At 43.9% G+C, this 10759-nt stretch overlaps 1 protein-coding gene across 2 annotated transcripts; it reads right to left on the bottom strand.

Moving 5' to 3' along the window:
- Positions 1-2306: 2306 nt before the first annotated feature.
- On the bottom strand, positions 2307-9235 carry TENT5A (terminal nucleotidyltransferase 5A). Of its 2 annotated transcripts, none has more exons than XM_030315892.1 (3): positions 8954-9235; positions 8167-8716; positions 2307-7072 (listed from the first exon to the last, which is right to left on the bottom strand). In XM_030315892.1, the coding sequence occupies exons 2-3, from the start codon at positions 8677-8679 to the stop codon at positions 6296-6298; spliced, it is 1290 nt and encodes a 429-aa protein (XP_030171752.1). In that variant the 5' UTR covers positions 8680-8716; positions 8954-9235; the 3' UTR covers positions 2307-6295. The 2 variants fall into 2 exon arrangements, with proteins under 2 accessions (XP_030171752.1, XP_030171751.1); XM_030315891.1 differs by having other exon boundaries at positions 8899-9235.
- Between the last annotated feature and the right edge of the window lie 1524 nt (positions 9236-10759).

Genomic DNA, 10759 nt, shown 5'->3' on the forward strand with positions numbered 1-10759 from the left:
CTCAGTCTTCATTTTTTAATAAACTTTTGAAAACAGTTTTAGATATACAATTTGTGAAGACAGTACAGACAGTCCCCCATTTCCAACACCCACTTTCCCCATTGTTAATGTGCTAGGATACATCTGTCATAATAAACTGATATTGAAATATTATTTCAATAATGCTATATTAAAATTTCTTCAGGTTTTACCTAATGTCCTTTTCTGTTCCAGGATCCTCTGCAGGATACCACGTTACATTTATTGGCCATGCCTCCTTAGACTCCTCTTGACTGTGGCAGTTTTCAGATTTTTCCTTGTTTTGATGATTTAAGGAGTACTAGTCTGATATTTTATAGGATACCCCTCAATTTATATTTGTCTGATGCTTTTCTCATGATAAGACAGAGATTATGGGTTTTGAGAAGACCACAGAGATGAAGTGCCATTTTCATCACATCAAAGCACAGTTACTTTTTTCATCCTTTTCCATACTGTACACTTTGGAAGGAAGTCACTATGCACAGCCCACACTTAAGAGGTAGGGATTTAAGCTCCATCTCCTTGAGGGGGCAGTATTTACATAGATTATTTGGAATTCTGCACTGGAAGTTTGTCTCTTTGCCCCATTTATCCATTCAATTCTATTTCTGTGTGAACACATGGATATTTTATACTTTGGGTTATAATCCAATACTACTTATTTTGTTGCTGTAATTGTTCCAGCTTGGGCCACTGAAACTTTTTCAGTTGGCTCTTGTGCTGTTTTGACATGCTCCGCATCGTTGTGGTTTTTAACTTTTTTATTTTATTTTAGCAGATCATTGCTTTTTGGAACTACAAGATGGATTCTCCAGCTTCTTCTGATATCTTCTTTGCTCTATCTCTAGATTCAGCCATTCGTCCAAAGAGATCTGGTTCCTTTTTTTTTTTTTTTTTTTTTTTTTTTGGAGCATGGCATTAGAAGCCAAGAACTGGGCCTTGATAGGTGAAGGCTACTGTCATTTTGAAATCATTTCTCTTCTTCCTCTCCTACCTGAATGTATTTGCCATTAGACTGAAGGACATTCATATCATTTCTTTCAAATTTGGTTCTAAAAAGGCAATTAGCTAAATTTCTGAAGTATTTGATGATTTTAGCACTTATTTTACTTTATATTTAAGGGATGATTTTAATTTCCTTGTTTTCTGCTTTCTTTGGGTATTTTTTTTTTTTCCTTAAATGAGTAGAATGGTTAGGTAATGAGCTTCCTAAGGAAAGAAAGGGTGGGTTACTTCTCCAGACTTAGCTAGGTGCAGCCTGGTAATTCAACTAGAAATAGCAGGGTATATCTAAGTCTAGGAGAAGGTTAACATATACTGTCTTTATTCAACCTTTGCTTAGAAAGAATTATATGATGGCCACAGACATGTGAGGGACTCGTTATAGAAGGATGAAGAGGTTGCAACAAAGGAAGAAGCGAGTAACACAAAAATTCCATTATCAAATCAAATAACCACCTTGTATTTTTTATGATGTATATGTGAGGGAAGCTGGCTTTTAATATGGAGGGTCTCTTTCATAGATGCAGTGTCAAGTACGCATTCTATCCAACATCGGGACTTTAAGCGGTTTTAAAACCACAATATGTCCTATAATAGCCTAAGCTTACCAAATTATCATTGCTACTAGTATCGAGAAAGTCTCCAAAATTACACAAAGAAAAAAAATTAATAAATTAATGTATGCCCCTGGTCATCTGAATAGGTGAGATTATGTTAAATGCTAGTCAAAAGGGCAGTTTATTTGCACCCAACACTCGCACACACGCAAAGTGTAACCTATTAGAATGCTTTTCTTCCACTTCTCATTCCAATTACCAGCTTCCAATACTTATTCCCCTTCTCCCAATGTGAAGTCTGAATAATACTATACAGGCTCAAATTATATACAACGACTGATGACTGAATTGCACCACTTGGGCTACTCATGAAAACCAAGGCCCACTAAAGCCTATTAGAGGCCTGTAGTCCAGATCCATGAGTCTCTACTGTTGGCGGCAAATAGGTCTGACTTCTGCGGCTGCTTAACATTGCTAAGTTCATACCCAGGGGAAAAAAAAAAAAAAAGAATGGCACATATTAGCTAGACTTTTTTGGAGCTAACTGAGCCAGTCAGAGATAGGTTGGCTGAAAGCTGAACATTTTAATGTGTGCTCTAACCAAAAATTTGCTGAGGGCTAGTCTTCTCCCAATATTGCCTTGTCTTTTCTCATGGAATCGAGTTGGTATTCAGAGGACATGGTCTTTAGCCAGCACAGACATTGAAGACAAAAGACACAAACCAATAGAAAAAAATAACTTCTTTTTATTTACAAGAAAAAAAAATCCAAATATTGGATGCTGTAAACAAAATTCACAATCTGTTCCCTCTAGCACTGATTCAAACATGTCAGTTTTTAAGAGTCCATTCTCCATCAACTCCTTTTCTGCCTGTGACACAGTCTAAAGTCAAAATATTCCAAAGGGTGACCCAAGGTGCAGTTTGCTGCAATAGGACATCTCAGAGCAGGCAATGGTTGTAGAGGTCGGAGAGAGAGAGAGCCAGCGGGCAGAGCCTCCTCCAGTCTGCAAAAGGATTTGCAGCAAGTTTTGCCGAATTACCTTGACATCTTCCACCTTTGTACTTTTAACCATATATTTTGTTAGCAAGCCATTATTACAACAAAATATTACACAGAGATTCTTTCTTGGCACTGAAAAGGCTATGCTATAAGAAATCTTAAAGAAAGAATATATTCAAATAGGTGCTATATGTAATTTTTTTTTTTTTTTTACTTTTTGGTTTCATCTAACACACGTTGTCTTCAAACAACAAAAAAAGCTTATTTTTGAACTGCTGACAGCTTTCAACATAATACATTTCATTTACAAAATAGTTCACAATATTTATTTGACAAGCACTGTTTTGAAAACAACTTTATGCACAGTGAAGCAATCAACGATACGCTAATAGAAAGGGATGACAAAAACAGTATGTTTGCTTTTCTTTGCATTTCCTCCGTGGCTTGGGTCACAGATATTCTTCCATCCTTGCATCATTTGGAGCCACATTAAAATAGTCCACCCACTACCAAAGTGAGCAGATACCTGACCCCACGTCAGGAAGGGAAAAGTCCATCTTGATGTAGGACTTCTTGAGGCAACCAGATTTACTGCAAATCCAGTCAACTTTTTAAAAGGGCACTGTCACAGGTTAAATTTTCTCTGACATGCCAAACTGGACAGGTGAGAAGAGCCTCCAGAAGATAAGACTTCTTCCTGTTTTAAAGTTAACAGCACACTAGGCCAGATAAACACAAAAGCAAGCAAATCACAGGCACTAATCAGGAGTTGAGAGCTGTTCTTTTCTCTGACCTATACACACGGCTCTCTCTCACCAGACATTCAAACTCTTAGGTTACACATCCACAAAGAGAGACATCTATTCCACTGTTTTGTTCAACTACATATGCACAAGACTATGGTACATACAAAAGAGAAATAAATTATCTAAGTTTTAAAGTAACTGCTGAAGGTTGTCTTGAGCACAGCCTGTTTTATCTGAATGGCAGGTGTTGGCACTTCCAACTATGCTACCAACCCTGGAGTAAAGCAAGAGAAGGACATAAATATTTCAGAAAATAAATGGAAAGTATTTTCAAATAAGGCCCCTCCAAATAAGAAATCTGTGTCATAAATTAACAGCAGACTGTTCCTATGGCAGAGCCAGAGATCTCCAGATTCTTTTTCATATAGTGGACGATTCACTTCTCAATAGTTAGGATAAGAAGGAAGTAGACAGATAACCATCTGCTCCTATGTTCCCGAATATTCCCTTCGTTTTCTTTTAGAAAATCCAAAACAGGTAAGCAGGCAGAGCTCTGGTTTCTGACAGTTAAGTATCAGGCTTGATCTGCAAATGGAATAATATTGCCTGGAAATTCAAAATTAATTCTCAAACCCAGGGCTGGAGTGAGGGAGACTGAGCCAACATGGGAGAAGAAAGAGTTCCCTAGGAAACAGTGAGTGGCAGTGCAGTAGCTGTTACAGCTCAGACAGAATTCACAGGGAAGCTGCTACAGCAGACCCATCAAGTTCCTCTTAAGGCTTCAAAGAAAGATGTGCAAAAGGTAGTTTCAGATGGATTAACCTAGAATTGAACATGAGTGATGCCTAGATAGCAAACAAATGACACTGCCAATAGGATGATGCTATTTTCTTCCCCAATCCCTCTTGAACTTGATGACAAAAATATGATAGGTTCTTCAGAGGAATTGTCATAGTAAGCAGTCATCCACTAGAGTTGAGAGGAATTGTGCGGTTGTTTCACAACACAAAGGAAAGGTTTGCATGTGTTAGCTTTGTTTTTAACAAACGCATTTTCAGAGACCAGTATCCAGAGGAATTAAGAGGTGGGGGAAAGAATGGTTTTAGGATTAGCTGTCACTGAACTGAAATAGGGATGCCAGTTCATTTCACAAAGGTTTAACTGGTCTCTTGGGAAAGAGATAATAAAGTTGGATCCGATTCAATGCAAAGTGACTGAATTTTAAGTACAGTACTAAATATTTAAATGCAGTGTGATAACCAGATCAAAGATGTTTCATATTGGCATGAATTTATAAAATTTCATATATAATATATATCTCATATATAAATTTTAAGCAATTGTGCAAATACTCTTTAAAAAGGATAATTTCACATTTACTAAATTCTAGTGGTCCTGGAATGCAGAATGCATTCATTAAAAAATTCATTTAAATATTAATAAAGTAGTGTTCAGATCACCAGAAATTTTATTAGCAGTCAGGGATTTAAATGGACTATCACTGATCCATGATCCACTGGATTATACACCATGGAGGCATGCAAGTATTACACAAAATAAAAGGGTTCCTACTGTCAAAATGGCAGTTCAGTACAAAAAGAGTGCTCTGCCAAACAAATATTCTCCCATTTGTAGAATTCTATGGCTCACAATAAAAGGAAAAAAAACAAACAAACACACTCACTAAAAAATGTATACTCTCTGCTCTTCCTATCAAATATATTACTTGTTTTCCTCCTTCATTTGCTTTAATTTTCTAGATGTGGGTTTTAATTCATCACTGCAATATGCCCACGTCTCATGTCATCCTGTTGAAAACATAAAAGCACACAGTATTTAAACATTTTCTATTTGCTACATTATTCTAGACCATAGTCAACGTACTGTGTGTATATATATACATATATGATGTATATATATATATATACACATAATATACACATACATACACATGTACCTATGATAATATCACACCAACGTTAACTTTATACAAGTATTTGCCAAGAAAAAATAGGGCATTTCCTCCACCATTCACAAGCTTATATGTTGTTTTATTTTCTTCTTGAGTCCCTGATAAAATAAAATAATCATTAAACCATAAAATTTTTCCACTTCAAATTTTCAGAAGGCAACAGGCACTTTGATGTTTATTGGTGTGTAACAAATATAGTAACTCTTTATATATTCTACTATATCTCTTCTACTTGGGTATTTTTATCTGTTAAATCTTTGGTCCTTGAGCATACTTTCTTTGTTACAGCTGTTTTTGCTTGCATTTTCACATTTTAAAAATGCAAGCTATGCATGCAGCTGGAAATAATGGATTGTGTCATCGTAAGTTCTGCTGTTTGTTATGAGAGCTGCACCAACCTACTACTGTTCATTAGGAGCAAGCTGTTTCTGTTAGCGTAATAGAATGGTTCCACAGAAAGCACTTGCTAAAAGTCTCAGATAGTAATCCCAACGTTGGAGTACCCTTTCTTCTTCCATTATTGTTACTATCTGAACTTCTGAATTGAAAACTAGGTTGGGGTAAGACCTTTTTTTCCTCTGCATTTTCCCTTTTGTGAATTCCATGTTATAAGAAACTCTCCATTTTTTCCCCCTATGGCAAAGCTACGGGAGCAGGTACTGCAAACCCATATTGTCATCAAGCATTTTTTTTCCCTTGTCATTTTAAGAGAACCTGGTTGCTTTTAATGACAGGTCTTTTTGTTTCAAGATAGAATCCAATTGGGTAGGAGGAACAGGTGAGAGGGTTGGTGGGTGAGGAGGGTGGTTTTGAGATCAAGCTCCCATATTTATGAAGAGATCCACAAGCTTTGCCAAGCTTAAAACCAGGAGCAGATCATCATTGCACAAAACACATCTTTAATCAGGGCTGCGTCACTCAGCCTTTTTATTTGTGAATTTATTTTCCCTATCTTGTCTGAAACAGCTTCCCCACAGGACACTTTTAAATGATTCTTAATTGCAGGGTAGCCAAGTGGAGTATGTCTGTTGCTGGCACGTGAATACTGGCTGGACCTGGGCGATGTAGTAATTGCTAAAGTTGGCATCTGCTACATAGGGGGCTGGCTGGTAATAGCAAGTGACATTAGCCACATTAGGGATGACATTTTGGTCAGCTAGCACCCGGATAGCCAGCATAGTGATAAGGTTTAAAGTCTGTCTTCTTTCATGTCCCATCAGGCACACCGTACTCTCATTCACCACTCCATGAAGGGTCATGAGATAGTCATACTTGCGGTCTTCCAATCCCACGAAGTGGTTCTGCAGATAGGACTCCAGTTTTCTTTGCTGCTCTCCAATGTCTGAGAAGTCGATGAAAAACCTGGAACACATATACCTCTGAAGGGTCTTGATTTCATCAGAGGCAGGCCTGAAGCCCCTCACTAATAGATTGCAGTACTTAAGCAGGCCGCCCCCTCTGATTTCCTCTGGGTTCCGGGTGGCAATGATCTTGTTACAAAGATGATCAAAGGCTTCATGGAAATCACCATAGACGCTCTCACCAATTATTGTGGGGTGAAATGTTTCAGTCATTGGGTTCTCTGAACATTCATAAAAGAGGAGAAGAGAGTCTAATTTGATTTGAAAAGAATCTACACTAAATTCAAACTGCCTCCGGAGGGAATCCACAAATTTCAGTTCCACATTTTTGCCACTGTTGTTTGACAAGGATATAAGACTCCATCGGTCAGAGTCATTGCACACTTTAACCATTTTCTGCACATAAGCTTCCTACAATTTAAAAGATAAAACAAGATGAGAAGACCTAGAAAAAATAATAAGTAGATAAATACATCTTCTTCACAGTTGAAAATTATTTTGCTCCTTCCCTTTTGTTTTGTCAAGTTTCAGCAAAACACTACCTACAGGCTTAAACAGTCCTCTGAAAGCAGAAAAAAACGCATTTAACGAGTGGTTTTACCGTCTGGGAAAGAAACTAGAAGTAATAGTTTGAGGCTTTTGGCAGACGTAGCACAGTACTAAGAGGTTCTGTTGTCATGTCTGACTTCTGAAATGTTATTTTTTGAAAATGGTCTTATAGATACAATATTCACACAACATCCACACAATACTCGAAAGACAGAAGGGCATACAGTAGAAGGTTGGTCTGCCCCTCACCCTTGTCCCTAGTCAACCCAGTTGTACTCCCCCTAAGGAAACTGATGCGACCAGAATCTTGTCCCTCCAGGGGTACTCTGAAACCCAATATGAACTAAATTAGGACATTCTGGGAGGCTAATTCCTCATGCAATTTTAATTGTATAAAACACACTTTGAACCAAAGTGTGGGGGTGGGGGGGTTCCCACAATATCCCTCACACGTGAACCGACCAGGAGAAGCACCACACATATCCTTCACACACCGAGTCAGCCTCATGCAGCTGGGAAATCTCATCACATTTTCCAATACACCAATAAGCCCACGGACTCCATTCTGCTTCAGACTGCTCTCTCCCCAAAGACTAGATCGTAAAATGACTCAAAAAAGTGACTTATTTCATTCTTTCACTTAATCAATCTACTCTGGACAAGACTGAAGCAAGGAAAGCCAAGAGTTTAAAAAAAAAAATAAGGAAGAGAAGGGAGAACAGAGGAAGAAGCAGAAGAGTAGTGGCGCTGAAGAACCAAGTGAACTAAAACATTCAATATCGTCCATGCACCTTAGTTTACTCATTAAAAACAAAACAAAACAAAACAAAACAAATATAGAAGCATGCCCAAACCCGTCACGGCCGCGGGTCTGTGGCATCAAACGGACGCCCCTCTGCCCGCCGCACCCCAGCCCGGTCCGGGCGAGGACCCAAACCCAGTTCGGGTGTCTTTACCTTGAGGGTGAGTGGTGTGATCTTCTCTTTGTTCACCCCTTCGGGTAAGAAGTCCAACAGGCAGTCCAGCACGACGTCCTTCACAGTCTGAAACTCCTCTTCCCCGCGCAGGTCGGCGCAGAAGATGAGGTCCAGGTCCTTGTAGCCCAGGCCGCTGTCCTGGTGCAGAACGTGGCTGGCGGCCGAGCCATTGAGGCGCACGTCGCGGACGCCGATGCGCTTCTCGGCCAGGCGCCGCCGCACCACCTTCACGATCAGGCTCGGCTGCAGCTCGAGCGTCGGGAAGTTGCCGCGCCCGTGGATCGGGATGGTCTCGCTCAGGATGCCGTCCAGCCGCTGCACTTGCTCCCAGTTTAGCACGTTGCAGTGCGCCGTGGGACTTTCGCAATAGTCCAAGCAGTGCCCGCCGAAGTCGCCGCCGCCACCGCCGCCGAAGTCGCCGCCCAGGGGGATGTAAGCGCCGCCGGTCAGCTCGTCCTCGGCCATGGCAAAGTACGCTTCGCCTTCCGCCATGAAGTGCCCTCCGAACGCCACTTGGCCCTGGTCAGTCCTAAAAGCCAAAAGGGGGAAGGAGGGCGGTGAGGACTCGCGGCACCGGACAGGGGCCCAAAAAGGAAAAAGCGCGCCCCCTCCCCGGTCCCTCCGCAGGCTCGAGGGCTTCTGGGAGACTCTCCCTCCCCAGACTCCCGCGGTCCCCAGCCGCGCGCCGCGCCCCGCAAAGAAGCCCCGCACCAAAAGTATCTCTGATGCATCTGGAAAGTGCAAGCGGGAGTCCCGTCTGTGTCACCTGGAGGCGGCCGCCCCTTCGAGGAGCGCAGCGAGCGAGGAACCGCGAGGCGGCAACACTTCTAGGAGCAGCGAGTGCGCTCCCGGCAGCGGCGAGCCACTTAGTCCTTCCTAGACCCCGCCGCCTGCGCTGGCCACTCCCGCCCCTCGCCCCCGCCCGCGCCGCTGTCGCCTCAGCTGCGGTGGTCCCGGAGGTGGCGGCTCCAGCTGCCGCCGTCGCCGCCGCACACGCTACTGTCTCTGGAGCTTTAGCAGTTGTGCGGGGAAACGTCTTCACTACTTTTTTTATACCAGGCCTTTCTGCGCTTCCGGGGCCCAGGCGCTGCGCGCTCGCCACACCCTCTTCATCTGCATAGGGCGCCGCCCCCGCCCGCCCTGCGGACCGAGACTGGCTGAGCGGCGCGACGAGCCAAGAGGTCCGTAGAGCGCGAGGCCGGTAGCTATTTGTACGTACATGTATATGTGCGTGTATTTGTACATATACTTAACTTAGAGACGGTCTTTCGCGCCTAAGCCTCTCTATTCTTTTTTCCTCAACGGGAAGACCCTGAAAATGCCTCAAGAGTTGTAAGTGGCCCTAAAAACTGAATCACGAGTAAAATCACGCAAGTGCAGAAAGTCGCCAAACATAAAATTCTCTGATTCAGCGCGTCCTTATAGCTTAATGATGGGGCTCCAGAGGTTCCTCACGACCTCCCGCTTAAACAGTGTATCGGTATAAAGCTAGACCGTTTTTTTTAATCAAGAAACGCTGTCTCGGTGTGAACTATTGAGCCCACTCGTCCATGCAAATCAGTCTCCGCGAGTGAGGGGAAGGGCTTACTAACTGTGTTTCGATTCTCGAAACCTCGGGAAGTGCCTGGGAGCTCCGGGCAAGCCCGAAGAGACGCGGGGGCGGAGCCGCGAGGTTGCGTCCAACTCGTGCGCACGAGCCGCTCCGGGCGGCCGGGAGCGCGGCGTGGGCCAGCGCGCGTCACCGCGCGGACGCCCCGGCGGGTCGGGCGGCTGGGCGGGCGAGCGGCCAATAGCCGAGGACGGCGCGGGCCCGGGGTGCGGCGCGGAGAGCGCGCCGCCGCTGTGTCGCGCGAAGAGCTGCTGCGCGCGCCCGGACGCACCGCGGCGCGTTCTCCCGCGGACAGAGGAAGCGAAGCGCGTTCGTCCCAAGCTAAGGTTTGCTTTTCTAAAGTGAATACAGATGTCCATGTGAAATTGTCTAGTTTTCCACAAAATGTGACAGGTCGAGTCTAAAAGATGAGTTTTTCGAACCTGCTTCAGTCACTTTGGCAGTGCGAAAGGAGTGTAATGGTTACTCCCACACGCGCTCACCACCGAGTTTGCTAGAAAGCTTCCTTTCTTGCGGCCATCTATTCCGGCCGCACGCTCTTTCCAAACTAACTACTTCATGCAAAGGCTGCGGGAGGGAGACTGAGGTAGGGCAAAGGGGAACATGCTGGAGAAGATGAAGGCTCTCCCTGGACCCTGCACAATCTCGGGCGCCTGGCATGGGAGGAAGAACAGTCCGCCCCGCGAGATTTGAGGGAGTTCGGTCCTACTCGCCCAAGCTGCGCGCCCTCGGTGAGGGGGTGGGGGTGGGGAGAGGACGGTTACCCGCGGAGCATCCAGATGCGTGGCAACGCCGCCCCCTGCCGGTGCCCTGCGGAGCCGTGTCCCAAAGCGCAGAAACCGACTGCACCTTAGAAGCCATTATCCTTCAGTGTCCAGCCTAGCACTGTAGAGGGGGTTGGGGAAGGAACGTTAGGACCGCCACACAATTCTCCCAGGCCCATTGCCTCCCTAAAGGACGTAT

The sequence above is a fragment of the Lynx canadensis genome, chromosome B2 (assembly GCF_007474595.2).
Source record: "Lynx canadensis isolate LIC74 chromosome B2, mLynCan4.pri.v2, whole genome shotgun sequence".
NCBI lineage: Eukaryota > Metazoa > Chordata > Mammalia > Carnivora > Felidae > Lynx > Lynx canadensis.

What these genes read in the sequence shown, in the direction of transcription:
- TENT5A (XM_030315891.1), bottom strand. Translation starts at nt 8,918, where the DNA reads ATGCATCAGAGATACTTTTG. An exon ending in ATGCATCAGAGATACTTTTG is followed by an intron (nt 8,717 to 8,898) that starts GTGCGGGGCTTC and finishes TTTGGCTTTTAG; the next exon opens with GACTGACCAGGGCCAAGTGG. An exon ending in TCACACCACTCACCCTCAAG is followed by an intron (nt 7,073 to 8,166) that starts GTAAAGACACCC and finishes TTTAAATTGTAG; the next exon opens with GAAGCTTATGTGCAGAAAAT.